At 26.8% G+C, this 26,650-nt stretch overlaps 1 protein-coding gene across 3 annotated transcripts in view; it reads left to right on the forward strand.

Annotated features, from left to right (window-relative positions):
• Positions 1–1,456: 1,456 nt before the first annotated feature.
• LOC111620284 (6-phosphofructo-2-kinase/fructose-2,6-bisphosphatase-like) overlaps positions 1,457–26,650 on the forward strand; it is an 85,199-nt gene continuing 60,005 nt past the window's right edge. Inside the window, exons 1-4 of one of the 3 annotated variants that reach the window (XM_023362182.1) lie at positions 1,457–1,478; positions 10,569–10,694; positions 19,743–19,839; positions 22,210–22,273. In XM_023362182.1, the coding sequence (XP_023217950.1) occupies positions 1,472–1,478; positions 10,569–10,694; positions 19,743–19,839; positions 22,210–22,273 (294 nt within the window). In that variant the 5' untranslated portion in view covers positions 1,457–1,471. Of the gene's footprint in view, positions 1,479–4,808; positions 5,012–10,568; positions 10,695–19,742; positions 19,840–22,209; positions 22,274–26,650 lie in introns of those variants that run through there. The other 2 variants (XM_023362181.1, XM_023362180.1) reach the window with 2 other exon arrangements.

Raw genomic sequence — 26,650 nt, forward strand, 5'->3', positions numbered from 1 at the left:
TTGGTCTAATTTTCAGCATGAAATACTTTACAACACCAACACAATTTTTTATACTAAACAACTTCTATGTTGTTATAATTTGACATATATTTTAACATTAAAGAAGAAAAAAAAAAAGATCAAAATTACATTTTAATCATTTTTATTATTCTTTAATTCAATACTTCTTGTTTAAAAAATTAAATTAAAATAAATGATTTAAAATTAAGTTTTCAAAATCATTTATTCTAAATATAGCATCATTACCTAAAGTAAAATTATTTTGAACGGTAACCAAATCTATATTAAGAATCGGAGTTGTCAAAGTGCCACTTTTATATGCTTCTAAGAAATTTTATAAACATTAAAATAGAGGTTTACACCTTTAAAATTTTATTTTTCGCTACCTAATTTCGTTCTGCACTAGATTTTCTTCGTGGAAACAAACTATATAAAGTTTTTAAAACAAATTCAACACTAGAATTACTCTATTTTTATGAGTAAAAATTGAATTTTAATATACATAACAGGAAAACTTCATTTAGTATAATAAAAGAAAATTCTAGTTACAATACATTTTAAGAACAATGCTTCTTATGATCTTCTTCATAAATATTATATAACTTAAAGTGTCTATCTTTTATTGAATAATGAATTAAATCTCTTTCAATTTATTTCATTTCCTTTATTCTTAAATCCATCAATAAAAAATAAGTATAAATTATTATCTTGATACTATCTTAAGAACTTAAATATTTATTACAATTATATATATATTTTTAAAGTTATAGGCTAAACTATAAGCTATATACTATATAAGATTTACTATAAGCTATATATAATTCATGATTTAAATTTTTACAAATCAAGATTCATTTAAATCACATTGTATATTGCTGTAAAACTGCATACTGCATTACATAATAATAAAAGTAAAATTTTTGGCAACTGGTCCAGCCTATATTTTTACTAAGTTTGGTATGCTTTATAATCTTTCTACTACTTCATATAAGAATGAACAAATCAATTTGAAAATAAATTCAATAAGAAAATATTAAATGTATTTGTGTAGAAGATAGTAGTTAGGGGTTAAAGTTTTTATTTATTTATTTTTAATTCATGAACATTTTATCTTAAGATTTATTGATGTATTGAATAACACAACTGATATAATAAAACTATAAATATCTGCTGGCTGTAAGAGGATATGTGTGTATGAAAAAGTATATATTATTTCTACTCAACTGTGTGAATTTATAAAATTAGTTTGAATTTTTGATATTTACTTGCTCTTGTTTTTTTCTTTTAGTTTTTCCCTATTTAAGGATTTTAACCTCAATTCTGCTGATGCATCTGGAACAATATATATATATATTTTTAACTTCTACTGATAAAATTCCTACAACTAATGCAAAAATTCAAATAAAAAACAAAAGTAAATTTGAAGTCAAATATCTGATTTAATAAGCTAAAAGAAATTGATTTTTATTACATGGCTGGTAAGTTGTAAATTTTAATTATTTTAATATAATTTTTATGTTTTGTTGTATGAATTTTTATGAAAAAAAAATCGATTGTTCGTCTCAATTCGTGACAAATGCCATTAAAGATCAGGTCAAAGTTTTAAAAACTAATTTAAGTTCTTTCAATAATCTTTCAGTACAGTGACATTGTACAGTACTTAAATTTATGGATATTCCTTTTAGAAAATAGAACTAAAACAAAGAAGAAAAAAAAAAATAGATTTTTAAATAGCTTTTCTATATTATATGAATAATTTATAAATATTTTCTTATTACAAAGACAAAAAAAATATTGATTTATATCGCATTCTAGTGAATTTTATTTGATATATCAATAAAAAAAATCACATGTAATAATTTTAATTAACTTAAATACGACTAGCATAAACTCTTAATAAGAACAATTCTTATTTATCAATATAATTAAATAGATAAATAATAAAAATAATCAATTAAAAAAACCTAGATTTATATTCTATTACTGTAGAACCTCCAATAACGGCAACTTATAAGTGGCGGCCATTTTTTTTCGGAAACTTTTTTAAGTTCATACAAAATAACCTCCAAACGACGGCCATTTTTCCGTTCCTATCACAGGTTGGACTATTAAGTCTTGGCGTTAAGGCCGTTGTTTGGAGGTTTGACTATACTTTAAGTCGCTGTATTACGTATTTTTAATTAGTAAATATATACCACTAAGCGGTTATTTATATATTTTAATTATAACAATACGATTCGATAAAATTTACATATTTAAATAATCCAAATTATGGCATTAACACGCTTCAATCGATTAACCATTAGTAGCATGTATATAAAGTACTTAAACGAAGAAAATTTAAGCTTAATTTCCGAGAAAAATCTAACAATTAGGTTGCAATTATGCAAGTTCCGTTTACTGAACAAATTGCAATGATTATGCTTGAGTTTCTCTTGTCTATTTTTGTCTTTTATAATTATGTTCCCAGTTTTAAAATTTAATTTTTGATAATAATTATTAATTAGACGACATACGAGGGAAGTATAAATCCATTGTATAAATAATGAAGTAGAGATAATTAATTACGTTACATAAACAAACAGCGCATAAATTTAATTCCATCTATACGACATATTTAATATATATTTCATATTAAAATCTCGCGGAAGCTGATGAAAATTCATGAATTAATAAAGTTTATTTAATGCATACTTGTTGATCGAAATTGGCGACCTACGGTAGAATATTTTAACACGATGACTTGGCTTTATGATAGTTCGCTTGACTTGGCTGTAACATGTTTGTATAAAATATCTTTTTAATTTTTTTAATACTGGATTGGATTGGATTGACGAAACAAAGTGACGCAACACTTGGGCGATCTGCCAAGAGAGGACTTTCTATGGGAAACTGGCCCGTTTAGAAGTTAGACACGTGAACAAAACCAGTGACGCGTTATCCTTCGGGCCTTTAAGGAAATTGACTGGAGCCCCAAAAAATTCCCTCGAAAGAAAACACTGTACATGAGATCCGTAATTCAAATTTGCCCCATGAAGCTATAACGTGTCACTGAACAAAACTCACCAAACTCCACATAGCCATCCCTTTGATGGGGGTCGAACCCGCGATTAACTACTTCAGTGGTTTTTATCCTTCAGTGGAGACCCGAGTTTTAATTCAGGCGGTCGAAAACCTCCAGAAATTTTTTGAGGTGGACATTTCCCATCTCTCACATTCCAGTCGTCCCTCATCCAATGATGAGCCTGATAAAAAGACCCTCTAAGTACCTGTAGAGCGAAAAGAGTAAATTAAAAAAATAATAATAATAATAAATAAAATAGTTTTATCTAAACAAGCAAAAATGGCCCTTTTAAAAAAAATACTACAATTAAGTATTATGCCTTACAAAAATTTAAAAACATGAATCAGATTCATTATTTTGCTCTGTTTGCTAAAAATTATATAACCTTTGTGGAATGTCATTTAATTACAGCAAAATGGATTGTCTTATATAGGGTATATACTGTATCTTAAAAATTATCTTTAGCTTCCAATAGTTTATTTAAAAATAATTTAATGTAAAAAAAAAAAAACATAAAATCAATTACTTTCAAGGCCGTATTTGCACTAGGCCAAACAAGTTGCAGCTTAGAGCTTTATATGTTTACATGCATCATTATCTAGTGGAAGAAAGGAACCTTTTTTAGGGTCTAAGTCTAGCCCTGTTATATACGTAATTATAAAACAGTTTTAAAGACGAAATTGTTATAAATACACTTTATATAGGCCTAAGTTATGTATTTGAATTAGTTTAAAATGCATAAGTAACGAGAAATGTTAAAGTTTTTCATTTACACTAGCTTACAGTAGTCTTACATATGTTTTATTAAATTTGTATATTGTTTTTTTCAATGACTTTTTAAAAATCAACGGTCAAATTTCCCGTTAATTTGTACTAAATAGTTCAAGTTGAACAACAACGCTTATTATCTAGAAAGGAAGGACGCCTGAAAGAAGAAGAAAAAAAAACACATTGATTAAATAAATAATACATTTATTCATACAAAGAAAAACGATCGAATGGTTAAATTTGCATACGTTCTCTTTACAGCTGTATTAAAGTTGATCTATAGCTGTAATAAAACCTGTTATAACGCAAAGTCCTACTTTTTCTACGGTAATTTAAATGCAGAACTTTCTAAATTATCCTTCAATAATTAAATTTGTAAGTTTAATATGTACAGGATTTAATAAAATTATTATTATAGAAAAAACAATTTTTTAATATATATTTTTAAAATAAAACTTTCCCGAAAATGATTTTATCATTAAATAAATTAATCTACGAATGTATTCGATACGTTTACTGAATATAAATTTAGTTCCATGAACAAAAGTTCAAACTTTGACCTCCTGCTAGGACAAAACTATATTTAAACCAACTTAACAGTAGGAGCCATAATCGATATCCTTCGTTTTTAGATTAGTACAATAACAAAACACCAGATAACGTATACACTAATATATTAAAAAGAAAATTTGAATTTTTCTCCTGTAAAAAAACGTGACGAAAATTTAAAAAAAAAACACACACACACACATGCCAATAAATTAACCCCTTGTAAAATTATTAATATAATCCAGATCAAGTATATCTTTACAAAATAATACATATATACACATAAAAATGTGTTTTGCGGTCGAAACGATAGAATCACACTAATGACATGTGTGACATTTTAAAGTGAGGAATGCATGTTGGCCAAGTTAAGCGTTGAATCGGTAGCAAACAGGACCTGTAGATGTAGTACCCACATCCTCATTGGTCAATAACAGAGGTGTGTCGTTGCTAGGCGTTAGCATTCGTTCCTTACTATCAAGAGACAAAGTCGTACACACGAATGGACCATCAGTTTATCGCCGGATAGTTAATCGACTTGGTGAGATTTAAAACGTCTAAGAAAGATGTTTGTAGATTGGAACATCGTTAATGAGCATCCATTGATGAAATGGTCGGTTAATAACAAAGGTAGGATCACGCTTCAAAACTTGTTTTGAGTTTAGTTCCGGTTTGCTGATCGATAACTTTATTATTATTATTATTATTGTTGTTGTTGGGTTGTTTATTTATTTATTTATTTTTTCGGGTGTTTTATATTATTTTTAAAACGCTTTTGGTAAGTTATTTGGTTAAAGGAAAGTCGAGTTTGTATTGTTTTAAATCATTTAAACACTTATTACACTAGATTTTTGTGTTGTAAAAGTTAATTTTCTGGTTGTTAATTTTTAATTGTTTTTATTTTTTTAATGTCGGTTTTTGTTGCAAAATTATCAAAGTTTTTTTTTAAATTATTATTATTTATTTAAGTTAATCTTTCTGNTGTTTTATATTATTTTTAAAATGTCCTACCCGACGTTCTTATAAAATTTTTATTTTACATTATATTATCAATAATTTTTAGTACTATTTTCTACAGCAATTACTTAAAATTTGACAATATATAATAATATATTTTCTAACCATTTATCAAAGTATTAAAAAAATTAAGTAAATGGAAATTTTGTTATAAGAATTCTGACAAGAAAAATGGAAAATGTTTTTGGAATTTCTATGATTCTACATCAGTTTAGATTTCTTAAGAGTAAACAGATATTTAATTTTTACTATAAGAAGAAATTGAAATAAATGGATAAATGCTAAAAGTAGAACTCCTTGACGATGAATATAACCTGTAAAGTTTTACAAATCCAAACTAAAACCCTAAACCTGGCTAATTGGATACACAAATGTTTTTATAAGAATAAAAATTACATAGATCTCACTTTAAGTTTAAAATAAATGAAAAACTATCGGTGGTATGTATGCATGCATATGTATAACATATACATCAGTACAGCGGCAAATACATTAATCAATTTGAAAATATTATACTATAATTGTCATTAATATTTTTGCATTTTACAAAATACTTTTAGTATTTTTCATTTCTATTTTTAATTTATGACAATAATTAATCATGTAATTTTATAGCAGAAAGTAATTTAATGTGAAATATCCAATTACATGTAAGTAAAGTTTTTATGTGATCAAACTACATTAATTTTACAACTTAAGTACTGGTAGATTTTAATGAACTGACAACTTGCCATTTATTAAAATTCATGTGTTTAGTTATTAAATTATTTTTAAACATAGAGAGAAATTATCAAAGTGTTGAAGAGAGATTATTAGGCCAAGAATAAACAAATTAATATAAAACATGATCATATGTTAATCTATAGCAAAACATTGAGATAAATATCATGTTAAAAGTTAAGCTATTATATTCAGTTTGCTTTCTTACAGAAAAACAAAAATCTCCAGTTATTTTCTATTTTATTTCTGTATAAAATACAAAAAATATATTGTTTATAAATCAGGTATGACTATGATTTATCTGAAATTCATCTCCATATTTAGAAATTTGGTTAAATCTAAGCTGATCATCTATTTCTATTTATTTTACTTCCTTAAAAAGAACACAAAGATACTCAATTATGATTAGGTCAAATTTGAAGCAATGCAAACAGACAATCAATACCACTTCTCTTTTATTTCGTTTCCATGTTTGGTGATGGTCTTTAGAGAAATTCAAAAAACAAATCTGCTTATAGTGAAAAGAAGCTAAAAGCTTCTTTTCACTATAAGCAGATTTTATAAATCATAAGATGATTTTTCAAATTTAAACATGCTAACAAAGTCAAATNCAAAAATATATAAACTTACTTTTAAGCTATAAGCTTATTTAAAACTAAGTTTGCTTTATAAATATTTTTATATGTCATATTTAGATATGTAGATAATAAGATGTCAATTTTGTTTTAGCTTCCTTTTCCTGTTAGTGAAGGATCAAGGTTAAACCAGTATCATAATATTCTTCATCAGTATTGTTTAGAAAATAAAAAGAAATAACCACATAAATAATTTTCCTTAATAATCATTTGCTATTCCATTTTATAAAATTGTACCTTCATAATACATTATATTATTATTACTTACGTAAGATATTTATAAGCATCTTTAGGTAAGTAATAACCGAATAAGGAAGATGAACATTAAATATTGAAAATAGAGAAAAATGAGAATCATAAAACAGATTTACTGTAGATGAAATTCAATGACAATGTCTCCACATTATTCCTTATCAAATGTGTAAATTTTTACCATCTGATCAGCATTCATGTTGAGTGATAATATCAAACTTGATATTATGATCAGTAACAGATTTAATATATGATATTTTCAACATAAAAGATGGTCAAAGGCTATATTGTTTGTGAAGGAGTGCTAAATTATTGTCATATGCTTATTTTAACTTACTATTTTTTATTTATGTATAAAATACAAAAACTTTTTTATATTTTGATTACAGAAGTAATCAACAAATATTACAGTATAAAATAAAACAGAAAAGATTTAATATATATAAAAATGAAGAGAAAACTCGAAGCTGAATTCTTTTAACAGAAAAAATCCATAATGTTTATGTTAATTTTTATTTATATTACCTCACACACTCCTTTGTCAAAATTTTATATTACATAACATGTTCTTTTTCTTGCATTCTAAATTAGAATGATGGATCTGATGATCTCTTGTAAAGATCATCAGATCCATCATTCTAATTTAACTTTTATCTACAGTTTACTTGCATTAAACTTTTGTCTACAGTTTACCTGCATTAAACTTTTACTGGAATTTATGTAAGAGTCATCTGTATATGTTATTTTGTTGTATATGTATTCCAGTCTTCCATGAAATTTCAATTTTAATGAAAAAATTGTTGATTTTGATTTTAAAAGCATGCATAAATAAGTAAATAAATAAATTAAAATTAATAATCTCAACTTCAACACCTTTTATTGCTCCAGCAACTGTTTAAACTTACAAATTAATTAAATTAAATAATTATCTCAATTAACCAATAGATAGAGATATATGAGGCTTATCAAACTAATGGAGCCAAGAAAAGGAGACTAATTTTATTTGTGGGATGTGCAGTCTAGTTGGTCTAGTGATGACCAAAATGCATCCCACAAATAAAATTAGTTTCCTTTTCTTGATGTGACTCTTTTCTTGGCTCCATTACAGTTTGATAAGTGTCATATATATCTATCTTTGGTCATTTGAGATAATTATTTAATTTAATTTATTAGAGAAAAGATACTTACAACTATATATTACAAATTAATGTTTCTGATTTCAGGTAAATCACTTTATTAGACTAGACTTAAAATAAAAAATAGTAAAAAAAATAAGATCAGAAGAATAATTGAAATATTTAAATACAAAATCTAACTGGAGTAAGTAAAAGTTTTCAATTATCATCAGCTGAACAAGGAAACATTTTAGGAAAGTATAGGATCAATCCACTTTTTCCTAAAGTTTTTAAGTAATAAATAAAATCAAGCAAGTAAGAGGCATTTTATATTCAGCAATCGTACTTGACCTGCTTCTATTTAAAATTAAAATTTACTTATTTTGGTTTCATTGATTTTTAAACATTTTAATATAATTTATGGTTAGTCTCATCACTTATATTTTTATGACATTCTTATATATCTAGTTTTTCTATAATTGTTAAATGTATTTGTTAAATATATAGCCTAAATTTTAAATAAGAATTTCATGAATGAGGTAAAATATATATTAAATATGAAAAATCAAGAAATTTGAAATATCATCATCATTCAAGTTTTTTGTTTGATAAATATTACAACAATGCTTCTCCATTGCATATTGTTTTCCCATATTATTCCATATGTTTTCCATAATATTTTAATTTAAACATTTATTTTATAAATGAAAAAGTAATTGTCTAAGGTATCTTAAAAAACTCTATTAATTAATATAAAGTTGTATATCTCAAAACTGATTTTACAATATATTTGTTTGATGTTCAATAGTAAATATTTTATTTGAAAATGAATTTTTGTTCCCTTTGTTCTTCAATGCTCTTACTTTTTCCTTGTCTTCTAGTGCCCCTGTTTGAGTCTTCTACTGTCTCCTTGGGATGATAGTACTCACTTCAGGGGTTACTGCTATAGTCTATTATAATATGCCCTATTTTTCATATCATTTCTAATCATATTTTCTACTCTCTTTTTGATTTATTCTTTTGGCTATTTTACTTCTAAACAGAGTATCATTTCTCTTTACATGTCTTTATTGTAATCTTTCTTTCTGTTGAATTTTGTATTTTATTTTTAAATTTTGAATTTTTTAGTTTTTTCCAAAAATAATTTTTTTAAATTTCATTTTTGCTGTTTTCATTATATTGATAACTCTAGTTTTCATCATCTAAGTCTTTACTATATGCATTAGTATGTAATAAACATTAACTTTATACTATTTTTCATCTACATGATGCATCTGTGTTCCATATCAAATCTTTCATTATGTTATAAATTTCAAATATAATTTGAAATTTAAAAAATGTTTAAATTGCCTTTTTTTAAGGAATATAATATACTTAAATACTAAATTTACTTTCTTGCACTCTTGGAGAATAAACAGAAAATAAAATAGAGTTCATACAGTTCATGATACCAAAGATTTAACTTAAAAAAACTTAAATACTTAACTAAAAGCATTTTTTCTTATGTACAGATTATAAAATATAAAAAAAAAGAGAGATAATCTACGAGGGTGATTCAAAAAATAAGGTAACAAGCTCTCCTGTACAAATTTTATTTCACAGACAAATATAGTGATACACATTATTATGGCACTGGTACATATTATTTTTCAACATAGTCATCATGCTTGTCCAAACATTTATTCCAACGATATACCAAGGCATCAATGCCAGCAGAGAAGAAATCTGCATCAAGTCCCTTCAGTCATGCCATGACTGCTTGCTAAACTTCCATATCAGTTTGAAATCAATGCTTCTTCAATGGTCCGAAGAGATGGAAATCACAGGGTGCCAGGTTGGGGCTATTGGGAGGATGTTCCAGTACCTCCCACTTGAAGCACTGTAATAATTCAGTTTGTTCAGTTTGCACATCTATCCTGCCTTTATCGAACTCAGTGCACCAAATCCACACCTGTTTTTGTGGCATGACATTACTACTGTACATCTCAACAATTTGACAATGAATTTCTGCTGGTGAGTTGCCCTTCAGACCAAATCACACTACACACTTCCACATTTGACCATGTTTTCGTGAGTGCAGCCATTTTCAAAATTATATTGCAAGAGTCTGACGCAACATTTGCATCATCTAACGCCTGTGCGATAAAGCTCTGGTCTTCTGCTGCTGCCCTAATTGTAAATTCAAACAAGAGGAGGAATATGACACCCACTCTTGTCACCTTACTTTTTGAATCACCCTCGTATATGAGTGAAAGTGCTTTTGGTTAAACATTTAAGTTTTTTAAGTTAAATCTTTGGTATCATGGACTAGGTAAATTCTCTTATTTTCTATAAAAAACTAGTTGTATCAAATATAAAAAATATTAGATAGGCTTAGCAAGGCAAAAGCTAAAGTTTAAAAAGACATTAAAAATTTAAAACTGAAATGATTTATTTATTTTTTAACAGGAGATAGGAAGAATTTTGTTAATATTCCTCATGTCATTGTAATGGTAGGACTACCAGCACGTGGGAAGACTTATATTGCAAGAAAACTAACCAGATATTTGAATTGGATTGGAATAAGTACAAAAGGTAATTGATATTTTTTTAATTATCAATTTTATTCTAGCTATTGGACTAGAAAAATATGTTTATTATTAATTTGGGCCATACCAGTTTTAATTTGAACTTAAAATAAGTGAACTAAAATATTTATATATACTATTACTTTACACTGTTATGTATGAAATAATTCTCTCTCCATTTTATAATTTTATATAGGAGCTATTAATAAATTACATAACCCAGATATGAGTGGATGAGTATGAAGGTAATTGTTAGGGATGAGAGGTGTGTATGTAAACATTATGAAATACTAGGGTTTCAACCCTTGGGTAACAATGATTCATTTTTGTTTCTGAACTGTTGCACAGCAAACCATACTGTTTATGTTACTGCTTTGTACATTATACATATAATTTATTAATAAAATAATGTAATGTTTAGTATGCCATGCTGTGTATTATTCTTTAGCACAGTTAAAGAATTGATTGAGGACATGCATATAATTTTGGGGGTGGGTGTGTATGACAGCATTACAGGAAGGTGGGATAAAAATAGCACTGCATTATTTATGGACAATCCCATATATATATATATATATGATGTAAAAGTTATTATATATTCAAAAGTTGGCGTGAAGTGTAATTTATTTTATTTTAGTATGGAATCTACTAGAAAACACTTCTTTTTATTATTGAAAATACTTCTTTTCATTATTTAAGAATTTTATGTTTAAAGCAAAAAGCACAGCTATGGTTTCTACTAAAGTGCCATAAAACACATCTCATCCTCAAATGCATAGTGCCTAAGTATGACTCATTCCCTAATGAAGTTCGAACCCTGTTACCTCAAATTGAATGAAGACTTCTGGCAAAATTAATTAAGAGCAAATGAAAAGCAATAGCAGGAAAAGAAAAAGAATTGTACCTGGCCCATCTATGCTTTGTAAAACAGTGTGATGCAGAAATTTTATATCAACAATTTCATAAAATAAGAGATAGCCAACAAAAAAGCTCGTCAAACCAGGAAGAAACTGAGCAAAAAGTTTCATTGGTTACGGAAAACTTCGCACTGAAAACAAGTCAATATTACAACTTCATAAATACCAATGTACCAGAGGATACAGTATTCATAAAATGTTGATACGAGGGCCAAAATATATATATCTACTCCCATGCTGGATTATTTACAATTCATACCTCCCACCATGATGGCCATAAAGAACACAAGCTGTTCAGAATTACAACCCAACTTGGAGCTATCTACATTAACAACCATTGCATCACAGCAAGGTTCAAAGACCAGAAATGAATATGAAGGCACCGCAGACAGTAAAGTCATTCCTTGCATCCAAACAGTTAAATCCTACTAGTTGCAGATAAAGACGAAAGATTTGTTCTATGCAAAAATCATGACTTCCTATCAAGAGCTAATGAATTTCTTAAACAATCCAAGTCTGTTATACTAAAACAGGACCCTACATCTACAATATTAAGAAAAACACGTAAGATCATAGTACTTCCTGGAATTGTAGCTTTGTTAGTTGGTCCTCCCAATCCACCAACGAATGTTGCTTGTCCTAGATTATTTTTTGAGGTTAAAACACTCAAATCTGCCTGGCCTTTAAAACCTTTAGTCAACAAACGGTCCCATCCCACATACTACTTAGAAGCTACACTAGCAAAACAAATTACTGCTTAATTCCACCTTCCGAATTTGTGACCACATCCTCTATGGATGCAAAAGCAATCATCTTATATAAATTAGAAAACTTCCCCACCAACTCGTACTGATTGTACAAAGTTGATGTGATCTCCTTATATTCATCTGTACCACATTTTGAGGCTGTCATGCTTGCAAATACTCTGCTGCTTAACTCTGGTTATCCAACATCACATGTTTTACATTTGCATGAAGTTCTCTTTCTCATTACTGAAAATAATTACTTTCAATTCAATGGAAAAATATATAAACAGACACAGGGAGTACCTATGGTTTCCCATTATCACCTATTTTGGCAAAGCTTATTATGAGGAACATAGAACATCATATTTTCAATGCCCTTTGATCATCCAATAACCAATTATGTATCTACATTATGTTGATGATGTGCTACTCGCATGGGAAGGTTCTGTTGAAGACTTAGAACAATTTATTCAATTGTTGGCATCTGTTTATCCTTTGATCAAGTTCACTGTAGAGGAAGAACAAAATGCTAGAATCTCATTCCTAGATCTAGAAATTCGTACGTCTCCTGATCTTTTATTTTCTGTCTATCATAGAAACAACAAAGCACCACAAATTATCCCCACTAAAGCCTTCCAACCGTTAAACTATGTAAATTCTGCTATATCTTCTCTTATATGGAAGGCATTCCTTCTTCCTTCCACCCAAGTACTAGTAGATGAAGAATTACTAATCATTAAAAGAGCACTGTAAAAAGCTGGATATTCTCTCTAAATTTCATTATCTTCAAAATTGAGTCAAAAATACGCTATTTCTGCAGTCATTTCTTAATAACAATGAGAATCTAAAATAGCACATTCTCCAATACCATATTTAGGCCCTATACCTATAAAAATAGTACATCTTTTTAGAAAGTTTGGTTTTGTTTTACCAATAACCCCACAACCAACCATAAGAAGTCTATTATGCAACGACAGAGATATATTTCAATTGAATGAAAAATCTGGGGTTTATCAAATTCCACTAAAATGCTCTGTCAGGAGAAGAAACTAGCTACATAGGGGCCATGGCCAGAATGTTAAATTATCACATCTTAGAACATCAGGAAGACATCAGAAACAGTAGACCATCAGTGGAATTAGCAAAAAAGTGCTTGATTAAAATTATAAGTCACTCTGGGTCCAAACAAAATTACTCAAATGGTGCAATAATCGGAAAGAATTATTTATTTGGGAGAGCCTCTACATAACAGCTATAACATCCTGCAACACCCCAACCCTTGAAATCCCACAATTATGGGTAACATTATTCAAACATTTTTGCATAAACAGGTTTGCTTTTGCTATTGCGCGCTGTGTAAGTTTTGGAAAATTACACCATTCATTATTACTATTTTTATTTTTAGAACATTATTTTAATTCAAATTCTTTTTATATTCCATTCACATGCTATATTTTATTTCAAATATAGTTTGAAAACTTAAAATTCAATAGCTGATGTAAAAATTGATAAAATATATCCAGAAAAGTTATAAATTGATTATTTTGAATAACCTATAATTACTGTAATATAATTTTTAGAAGTTATATTGACTACAATATATATTGTAATATGTATCATTGTAAATCTTTAAGAAAAGATATCAGAAATTATTACAAATGAGAGTAAAAAACCATAATTACTGTACTTATACAAATTTTACAATTTATGTATAACAATATAATGCTGTATTAATATGTTAAAATGTTATCTATGAAAAGTTAGAATTAAGATGAAAAACTATTACAAAGCTGTACAGGATGTCTATTTAAACCTCATCCTAGATGCAAAATTCATCCAGCATTGCACGAATGTTAGCATGTGGTAGATTGTTATTCCATTGCTAAAATATTTAAAATAATTGAAGGAAATAAATTTAAGATGATTTATCATTATATACATATAATCTCTAATTGTAAAGAATAAAGACAACATTGCAGAAATTGATATAAAAAAAGTGAGCTTTGTTTGGTTAGAGAACGTGTTCAAAATGACTGCTTCAGTGGCAATATAAAGATGTAAATGGGCAGGTGTGACATTCTAGATGGCACATAGTATTCTTAATGCCACCATTTTATGTCTGTCATATGCATGTCTTCAGTTTACCAACATCACGTGGCACTGCTGGATACACATTATACACCAATACTTTTAGATGACTTCATAGGAAAAATCTAAACAGGTCAAGTCTGGAGAACATGATCGCCATAGAACAGGAGCTGTGTTGTTCTTTCTGGCAGTTGCCAAAATGCTCTGTGAGCCACTGATGGATGTCTGTCTAGGCTGGCACACCATTGTGCTGGCTCCAAACCTATTGTAGTAGTGCCATGGCAATTGATTGAGCCATTCATCCACCATTATGTTTAAGATGTTCAGATATCAGTCACTATTTAGGGTGCCATCTATTTGTGGCACACATTCTGTTCAGTGATGGTTTTTTTAAATGAATTAATCTTTTGCTCCTGGATAGATATTTAAATATTAGTTATGTTAATGCTGAAACAAGCATGTACCATATGCATACACTTGTGCAATGCTGGAAAGATCACTTTTGCCCCAGGACAGATGTTTATGTGGACACCCTCTATAGACAATACAATATAAAAAAATTGAATAGAAATAAAAAATGAAAGAAGTTGCTACTATTAAAATATAAGATGAAAATGAGAAGAGATAACAAAAATACAGGATTGAAATGTAGATTGAATAAACTTTATGTAAATTTCTAACAAGTGTTAGAAATTTACATAAAGTTACATAATTTTTTTTTCTCTCTTTTTATTGGAAATGATTATGTTTAATTGAAATTATGTAATATTATTACATTATTTTTTATGCTATATACTGTTTCAAGTTAATTAATATCTATATCTAAAGTAACTCATATATTTCTTTAATTTACTTAATAGTAAAAATATCAGATTCCAAAAATTGTCATCAAGTTATATTAAAAATAATTTGAGTGCTGTTATGTTAAATACTTTGCACTCTCTTAGTCATTTTGCAGTAATAGTAATAATAGTTAATAATGTAATAGTAATAGTAATAATAGTAATAGTAATAGTAATAATGTTTGAATTGTTTTTAAAGGTATCTTTGTCTTCCCTTTAATAGAATAAAATGTTACTTTTCTAATTTTTTCTATTACATTCTTTCCTTTATTTTCAATGCCTACTATCCTGAGAGGATCACAAGGCAACATTCTCAATAGAGTGTTCCAATGGCCTCAATCTGCAGCAAGTGAATTCAGCCATCCTGTTGGAATTTCAAGATATCTCCAATCAAGTTCCCAGATGTGATTTATCCATTTGGTTCTTATCCTTCCATATGGTCTGAGTTGATTGAGCTAAGAAAACAGAACTCTCTCTCTCTCTCTTTACAAGTCTTTTCTGAAGTATTATGCTGATGTGTCCAAATTAATGTAATTATATCCTCAATGCAAAGAAACAGAGGCTCAATATTGAGATTTCCTTGGATCTGATATTGTGAACTCCATCAAGCTTCTTAACACCAGTAGCTAATCTTAGAAATCTCATCTCTGCTGTCTGTATTTGGGATCATACTCTGTCATTACCAAATTTATGCCCATAAAGGAGAATTGGAACATAGACTGAGCAGAAGACTGATAGCTTTGCCTGCCTCCTTAGATCTTTCTTGAAGAGTACTGACTGATTTAATTTTTGTATTATGGCACTTCCTCAATCAATTTGAGTTTCTATTTCTGTTTTGCTTTCCATTACTCATGAATGCAATTCCTAAATACATAAACTTTTTCACTTACTTCAATATAGCTCTATTTAGCTGAAAAATATATTGAACAGGATTTCTTGAGAGTCTCAACTCTATGGCATGCTTATTTTCATCCCAGCATCAATGCAAACATCTGCAAACATGTGTATTTTGAGGTTTGTTCTGTGAGTGAGTGAACGGAATCAGCAAATATATTCCAGTGTTTAGAGCAACACTTTTCATCCTGGCTGTATCTTTATCAATCCAGTCCATGTAAACAAATGACAGCAAAAGTGACAGAACACAACTGGTAAAATTTAACAGGCACAGTGAAGAGTTTCAAATTAATATTGTTTATATGAACAGAAATCTCTGGGCATGTGTAAATCTCTCTGAGATTTAATAGTTACTAAAAACTGTCTATCAGTTTCATATTCCTGCAATACTTTCCACAACTTATCTTGAGATCTTTGTTGTATACATTCTCAACATCTATGAAACAATCATAAACCTTTTTTGTATTCATCCAGTATTTCTCAAAGATTTGTTGGAGAACAAAGATTGCTCTATTGTGCTTCTGCTAGGTCTTTGAGAATGTAAATAATATTGATATAATAAATAATAGTTAGATTTAATTATAAATACTTCTGTAAAATAGTTTACTTAATTTTAGGAACATTTTAAGAAAACTTGTAAACTGATTTGAATTAACTTAATAAATGAGAGCTTTCAAATTATTAAAAAATGATGCTTTTGTAAAAATTTAAAAAATATGTTTAATTAAAAACATATTCTTGAAACTTTTTATATTATATTCATGATTATTATTAAAATTTCCTTAACATTTTCATTAAATATACAATATCAAGAAATCTAAAAGCTGAATTTTCTAAATTATTAAATAAATATTAATTATAATTATTAAATTTAATAAGAAAGGATACCTAATGCCTTTCTCTAGTACCAAATTACTAAGTATTTAATTACAGTATTAATATTAGTGGTAATGTAGTCCAATTTAATCTGGCAATTATTTGACTTTAAAATAATTATTGGGTTTTGAGATGTTTATATAGAAACAAGTTTTGATTTCAGCAGACAGTCTATAAATTAATTTACACAAACAGTATAAAAAATACTATTTTTAATTTATATAAAGATCTGAATTCAAATAAAAAATTTAATTTCTTGTATTCCAATTATATTTTATAGTTTATTTTAAAAAAATTAATTTTTATTTTGTTCAAAAACAGTTGTATTTCTATTGGAATAATTTTAAAAATTTATATTATAGTAATGAATTGTTTGTTAATATAAAAATTCTGTAGAAGTTATTGATAACAATATAAAAACTAATGTATTAACAAGCTCTTTCATAATTTAGTATATATATATATTTTTTTTTTTAAATTTGAAAANTTTAAATTTGAAAATATATAATTTATATTTAATATTAAATTTAATAATGATACTCAGATACCTGTAAACATTTGTGAGCAAATAACTATATTACAAAAAATATTTTGTTAAATTAAGATATCTAGTTATTTTCTTCATCTAAAACTTTAAGAGAAAATTTCTTATTTTCAAAAAAATTGCTCAAAACTGATTATACCTGTATGTAAAAAGAAATCCAGTACATTATATATATTATATTGTACAATGGTTTTTAATAAGTATATGTAAATTTCATCAAAAATCTGGTCTTATCACTTTTTCTTTTGTTTACAACTGGTGCTAAGTAATAACAATTTAATTCCTGTAAATTTGCAAAAACAGATAAAACTTAAATATTTTTATAATAGAATAGATTTATTTTTTATAATAAAAAGGATTAAGATTTATAACTGTATTCACATTAATTTTCTTTTTCTTTTATTATAACAAATAAAAAGTATCAAAATCAAAATATGACAAGTAAAATTATTTTATCAAGAATTTATTAAAAAAATAACAATATTAAAATATTTAAAATTTTGTAGCATATTTTTCATTATCCAATATTTAATCTTTTCATTGTTCTACACTTTATATTCATTTAAAGAATATTTTATATATTGTAATTTCATGTGGATAACCCACATGTTATCTGTGTTTAAAAGTGGGTGCCAATTATGCAATGGAGTGGGTTATATGCCAATTTTAAATTTAAATTAAAAACTTGTTAAACAGCTTGTTATTTGTCAAAAGTCATTCAGAGTGTATTTAGAAAATGTTAAAAAATTTTTTTGCATTACACACACATACATTCATTTGCCATTGCAGCTTTTTCTGAAATTACCAAAGATTTGTATATTCATACATAGCCTTTACTTCTTTCTTATTCAATTTCTGTGCATTCAATTCATTCTGTGATATTATTAAGACATATCTATTTGAATTTGTATCTTAAAAGTTAGAAATTTTTAGTAATTATCTATATAATGATGTCATTTCATTTGACATCTTAAGCTATATCTCCTCAAAGATTCATATTGCAATCAATTACTGTATAAAAATTTCTTGAATAATAGTTATATTATAGATGGTTTTTAGTAAAATTGAATTATTGTCCATGAATACATTTCAAGTTGTTTCAGGCATAAGCACACATTTTTATTAGTCTATTTATTTATTTTATTCAGTCTTTCATAAAAATGTATTCAATAATTGACAGAAAAATAAATATAAAATAGTAATATCTAAACTTTTTCTTGCAGGACATTCAAGTTTTTTGTTAATCAGCTTCTTCAATTTTTGTGTATGATGTAATCGTGAGTAATCCTCAGATTTCTGCCAATACTCTAGCATTTCTGCAATATATGAAATTTCATTTCATAGTCAATATTTATTCATTTGTTTATAAAATAATTTTTGTTTTCCACTTTTTATTATCATTGTAATTACATTTCTTTGAAATCTTTCAATATATGGTTTTTTACCTTTCAAATAATGATTATTGTTTGTCTATAAACAAATAATGCAGTTTCACAAAATTTCATATTCTCTTAACACTATTTGAATTATCACTTAACTCAAAATTTCATACTTGATCTTGTAGTTATTAATTCTGATGGAAAGATAAATTCAAAAGTGAGAACTTCAACATGTAAAAATTACTTGGTCTTTTGTGTCTATATCCATGCATTCCAAAATGATTATATTGAATTTACATCATAAAGAAGTTGATTGAAATAATTATGAGAATTTACTTTTTAGTTTCAACAATTTTTTAGGCCAATAAACAGAAAAGTAAAGGTATGAAAATAGTTTCAGACAAAATTTTGAGAAATGTTTATTTTGTAAAAATATTGGTTAATCAGTTAAAATAGGATTGGTTTCATAATGAATTTTATTTTGACTAATTATTAAAATAAAAAAGATAACAAATTTCAAACACTAAAAAATACAAAAATATTTCAAATTTATTTATTAAATATTTTGTTATTTTAATTTTATTTTTATTTAAAAATAAAAATTTATAACTGTAATTATAAGTGTCATTATAAAAATTGAATTGTCAATTTGCTGGTTTATTAGTTTTCTTAAGGATTTGTGATGTTATAGAATAAAATACTTATTAATACAGAAACAGAATATCACTTCTATTTTTTTTCTGTTAACAATTCATTATTCTTATTTTAGTTTTTAATGTTGGTGAATATCGAAGACAAGCTACAGAAGCCTATAAAAGTCATGAATTTTTTAATCCTCATAACAAAGAAGCAATGGCAATTAGAAAGTTAGTAAAATAATTTTTCATTGATAATATTGTTACTAATATAATAATTTTTATATAATAAAAATTAATATATCTATATATATAAAATTGCTTGTCCTGACTGACTGACTCACTGATTCATAATCGCCCAGAGCAAACCGCTGAACCTAAAGAGGTGAAATTTGGTACACAGTTAGGGTACGTCATGAAAACGCACACTAAGAAGGGATTTTTTGAAATTCCCCCGTGGGGGAGAGGGAGAGCATTAAGGCTTAACCGGAAAAAACGGCTTATACTGTACTATTTTAGATGCAATTTTTTGTTTTTAACTGCATTTTAGTAGGGTATGCCATGGCAATGCACAATAAGAAAGGATTTTTCAAAATTCCCCCGCTAGGGGGAGAGAGAGAGGATTTAGTCTTCATCGAGTACTTAGATGTATTAAATTGATATTATTTCAGACATTGTTACAAATATTTTTATCTATTTCGATTTTAAAAATGTTCAAACCATTTTAAATTCGAATTTGTTATTGCATATTGGTTCGATTATAGAACGATTGTAAACATTCCAGAAAATTGATCAAATTGAAAATAGTTCGTTTGATTCTTGGCAATTCTCATCATTCTCAGCAGTAGGTGTTATATAACAATTACTATGGTTGTTAAAATACTGAATATAAATGGGGTTTGCTTGCGAAATCTGTGCGGGCAAAGCTGCAGGTAATAGCTAGTTTGATATATAATTAAAATATAATAATTATCAATTATTCAGGATTCAACTGTTTACTTTTCAATAACCTAATGCTTTAATAATAATTAATTATTAAAGCATTAGGTTATTGAAAAATAGACAGTTGAATATGCAGTATACATATGGAATCCATCGTACTCCATGTATAAAATACAGTCAAACATCTGTTTTCGAACTTAATTCATTCCTAAAAGTTGTTTGAAAACCTATTTGTTCTCAAACTGAAACAAATTTTCCCATAAGAAACAATATAAAATGGATTAATTCATTCCCAACCTCCAAAACAAAGTCTTTATTTACCTTTTTAGCTGTATTTCATGCATAAAAATGCATACAAATGCAACATAAGATTATATATAATATAATATTATCTATATCCATTTTATATATACATGTATATTAAAAGCAAAATGTTGTCATCACTAACTGAAACCAAAACCATCACTTTACAAAGAAGTGCTATAAATAGACATGACATCTAATGACACCAGATACCAGATAATCTCAGTGCCACTAATTTCTGAATCAGCAGTCCCATTGTTGATGAGTTGGGCAGTCAACTTTTTTTAACACAGGACGTATAGGGAGTTGATTGTCCATATCGCTCAAATCTGTGGTCACCTCTTGCCAAGTAGTTTGCTCAGCAACCAAGTTATCATATGACAACTGGGGCAAATATGGCATTCAAAACTATGTTCATAAACTTAATTGTTTGAAAAGCAAGGTGTTCGAAACCTGAAGTTTGACTGTACATATTTGTGTTAAATTTCCATTCTATTTTACAGTAAAATTTCCTATAGAAATATATTTGGTAGTTTTGTTGATTTGTTGTAGTATTATAAAATAATAATTTATATATAGGTAATGGAGGTAAAATAAATAGAGAAAAAAATATACTGTACCAGCTAGAACTGTTGCTTTGAATCAATAATGTATGACAAATTCTAAGATATATGTATCCAAAATATCATTTTCTAGCCACAAATGCATTTTAGCCACGGACAGACAATATATCAGTCAGAAAAATATTTTATTTATTTTGAATATGGTAGGTAAAACATCCCTGAGAAAAGCAATACAAAAGCGACTTTATTAAAATGTATTGTAATAGGTAAACAACAAATAAAATAATAAAATATAAAAATAAAATAAATGCAGACATCTAATGAAACAGTTTAGAATGATTAATAACAAAATTAGTCATAGTACAAATAATGTGTGTATATATAAAATAAGATACAATACAAAATAGATGCCTACATTAGGCACTACAGTGTAAAATACATTTACAAAATTTCTATTATACAATAATGTAAAGTACGTAGTAATCAAACTGTAAAAAAATTATATAATACTTTTTAACAAATTTTGTGAAAAAATTAAAGATTTAAAATTAATCAGAATTTATGTAATATTATCAACTTTTAGATTTATGATTCATTAAAATAGTCAAGGATGAATTAAAGTATTATTAAATATTTTAATGACATAATAAAAATGTTTAACTTTTCTGTGTCTAAATAGCTAACTTACATACATTTAAATTATTTTTACAATAACTTATAATTCATTCTAAGAGCTTTTTTAAATTATAAAATTATTTTAAGAAAAATGAATATTATTACATCTTTATTTCAGTAAAGTGGCATTGGATGCATTAGAAGATATGTGTAAGTGGCTTGAGAAAAATGGAGAAGTAGCAGTAAGAATTTTATTCAATTATAAATTATTGTTATTAGTATAGATTTAGATTTACTCCAAAATTAGAAATTATTTTAACGTTTGTAGTTTTATTAATAATAGACATTTTATTTTATTAAAATCTTAGTTAGTTTTATAAGATTCATAATGAGAATATTACAGTATATTTAAAGATATGATTTCACTTTTAAAAAGTTTTTTAATTCTTAAAATGCAAAGTCATTAGATGCTATAATTTTTCTTTCTATTTTTACTTTATTAGATATAATTGCAATATTTTCATGGATTTACTTCCTTAACAATAAGTTATTCTTTGTAGTTCTGTGTGCTTCTCTCCAAATACTTCATTGCAGATGTAGATCTGCAGCAAAGTTTGTGTTCAGTGAAGAACACCTTATTTTCTTAATTATATTATTATTATTTTCTTAATCCAATGTTGGATCAGTGGTGTTTTTCCAAGAGCAGTTTTACAATTCAATTCAAATTCTATCTTATGTTTCATATGTTTTATTTATTTACAATTTAAAAGTATAGTTCAGTTTTTAACTTTTGTTCTTATAGTTATAATATTTAAAATTTCACCTTCTTATAATTTATTAAATTAAAAAGATTTTTGCAACTATTATAACTATGAAATAATTTATAAGTGAAAACTAAAAATTTTTCAAAGTTTATTTGTTTAGTATGATTCTCAAAATTGTAAAGAGCAAAATTTAAATAGTTATGTCTGATTTACTAATTAAAATGACCTCATTGCTTTTATTGATATTTCAGAATAATTTTGTTCTAATTCTCATTATTAAGTTCTAATATTAGAAGCTTTTTGAAGTATCTTATTATTTTTCTTCATAAATGGAAATATATAAATTTAATATATTTTTTTAACTATTTAAAGCAGTTCTTTACATAACACAAAATAACAAAGAATATTTATATTCAGTCCAAAGAGTTTCTAAATTTTAATTACTTAAATATTTTCTAATCATAGTCCTAGCCTCAGTGGTCTAAATAAAAATGAAATTTATTAATTATTATAGAATATATTATTAAAGAAGTGAATAACAGGAGATACCTTAAATTTTCATACTATTAGGATTTCACTTATAAAATTTAAAAATTTCACTTATTAAAATTTAACAATGTTTTTGAGAAAACATAAATAAAACAGTCCACTGAAATAAGAAAGAATATAGTAAAAAAGGTTAAATTTATGTACAGAAAGAGAGGAAATATTTTCAATTTTGCTTTTATGAGTTGAGATTGGCAACAAAAATTTACTTACAAAGTATTTCTTAAAATTAGGGATGTACAACCTGCGGCCCTCTTTCAATGTTTATGCAGCCTGCGGAGGGTACAGGCCAAATCCCTTCTTTCAAGTGTGTTTATGGATTACTTGTTCTGTTGCGATGTGGGCCCTGTTACCTTAATGCAGTGAAACAAACTCTTCCTATGTTAAGTCTATGGAGAACCTTTTCCACTTCATTAGACAATAAAATTATTACTTACACTCCTTTTAAGCTGAAATTGGCACTTTTAGGCTTGAAAGACTTGGCTTTATTCAATAAAAGTAACCGAGAATCTGACACCTTGGAAAATTGCCACCAAAACCACACCTACTCGAGCTCTTTCATCAAAGTGGGCTTGTAAACAAACAAACTAAAGTAACTATATTTTCTGTTTTTTAGCTCTAATTTTTCTAATTTTTATGTTGATTGACTATTTAATAAAACTATTAATGTTTTATCTGAAACGTTTAGCCATAAAATTTTTTCCATGAAACTCACTTTGGTATGTACTAGGCAAAAAAAATTGTATCAAATTGAACTGATTTTTTTTTATCTATTAGCTAGATAAATTTTTCCTCTTCAAAACAAGTTCAAAGTTTTAAGAGAATAGAACTTTATCCCTTTCGCAAAGTCATTAGCACCCAACTGTTTTATGACTTTCCAATGGGAGCAGTTGAAATTTGTCTATTTTTAGCTAATGCAATTTTTGATTTAGATATCAAATATTTTAAGTCTAATAAATAATAATATAATGATTTTTAGAAGAATCAAAAAGAATAAGATGAAGATGATGATAGAACATCATTTTCAATGTTATCAGGAAGAGTTTCTATTTTGGTGGGAAATTTTCAATTTTATGCTTTGGAAAACTTGCTTATTCATCTAAATAGCATCAAATAACATAAAAATAAATGAAAATAGTGGTGAAAAACTATGAAAATAACAATTTTTTAGCATTTGTTTACATTCTGAATTCTGATTGGTATAGTCGAAGAGGGTGTGGTACTTTCTGGGAAATNACAGTTAGGGTACGTCATGAAAACGCACACTAAGAAGGGATTTTTTGAAATTCCCCCGTGGGGGAGAGGGAGAGCATTAAGGCTTAACCGGAAAAAACGGCTTATACTGTACTATTTTAGATGCAATTTTTTGTTTTTAACTGCATTTTAGTAGGGTATGCCATGGCAATGCACAATAAGAAAGGATTTTTCAAAATTCCCCCGCTAGGGGGAGAGAGAGAGGATTTAGTCTTCATCGAGTACTTAGATGTATTAAATTGATATTATTTCAGACATTGTTACAAATATTTTTATCTATTTCGATTTTAAAAATGTTCAAACCATTTTAAATTCGAATTTGTTATTGCATATTGGTTCGATTATAGAACGATTGTAAACATTCCAGAAAATTGATCAAATTGAAAATAGTTCGTTTGATTCTTGGCAATTCTCATCATTCTCAGCAGTAGGTGTTATATAACAATTACTATGGTTGTTAAAATACTGAATATAAATGGGGTTTGCTTGCGAAATCTGTGCGGGCAAAGCTGCAGGTAATAGCTAGTTTGATATATAATTAAAATATAATAATTATCAATTATTCAGGATTCAACTGTTTATTTTTCAATAACCTAATGCTTTAATAATAATTAATTATTAAAGCATTAGGTTATTGAAAAATAGACAGTTGAATATGCAGTATACATATGGAATCCATCGTACTCCATGTATAAAATACAGTCAAACATCTGTTTTCGAACTTAATTCATTCCTAAAAGTTGTTTGAAAACCTATTTGTTCTCAAACTGAAACAAATTTTCCCATAAGAAACAATATAAAATGGATTAATTCATTCCCAACCTCCAAAACAAAGTCTTTATTTACCTTTTTAGCTGTATTTCATGCATAAAAATGCATACAAATGCAACATAAGATTATATATAATATAATATTATCTATATCCATTTTATATATACATGTATATTAAAAGCAAAATGTTGTCATCACTAACTGAAACCAAAACCATCACTTTACAAAGAAGTGCTATAAATAGACATGACATCTAATGACACCAGATACCAGATAATCTCAGTGCCACTAATTTCTGAATCAGCAGTCCCATTGTTGATGAGTTGGGCAGTCAACTTTTTTTAACACAGGACGTATAGGGAGTTGATTGTCCATATCGCTCAAATCTGTGGTCACCTCTTGCCAAGTAGTTTGCTCAGCAACCAAGTTATCATATGACAACTGGGGCAAATATGGCATTCAAAACTATGTTCATAAACTTAATTGTTTGAAAAGCAAGGTGTTCGAAACCTGAAGTTTGACTGTACATATTTGTGTTAAATTTCCATTCTATTTTACAGTAAAATTTCCTATAGAAATATATTTGGTAGTTTTGTTGATTTGTTGTAGTATTATAAAATAATAATTTATATATAGGTAATGGAGGTAAAATAAATAGAGAAAAAAATATACTGTACCAGCTAGAACTGTTGCTTTGAATCAATAATGTATGACAAATTCTAAGATATATGTATCCAAAATATCATTTTCTAGCCACAAATGCATTTTAGCCACGGACAGACAATATATCAGTCAGAAAAATATTTTATTTATTTTGAATATGGTAGGTAAAACATCCCTGAGAAAAGCAATACAAAAGCGACTTTATTAAAATGTANAATTTTCAATTTTATGCTTTGGAAAACTTGCTTATTCATCTAAATAGCATCAAATAACATAAAAATAAATGAAAATAGTGGTGAAAAACTATGAAAATAACAATTTTTTAGCATTTGTTTACATTCTGAATTCTGATTGGTATAGTCGAAGAGGGTGTGGTACTTTCTGGGAAATTTGAATCAATCTTCTGAAAAGACACTTATTTGTCAACCTAATGCCATTCAAGAATTTTATTCAATTATAAATTATTGTTATTAGTATAGATTTAGATTTACTCCAAAATTAGAAATTATTTTAACGTTTGTAGTTTTATTAATAATAGACATTTTATTTTATTAAAATCTTAGTTAGTTTTATAAGATTCATAATGAGAATATTACAGTATATTTAAAGATATGATTTCAC

This window comes from Centruroides sculpturatus, unplaced genomic scaffold (genome assembly GCF_000671375.1).
Source record: "Centruroides sculpturatus isolate CEXI.00-Female unplaced genomic scaffold, Cexi_2.0 scaffold4, whole genome shotgun sequence".
Lineage (NCBI taxonomy): Eukaryota > Metazoa > Arthropoda > Arachnida > Scorpiones > Buthidae > Centruroides > Centruroides sculpturatus.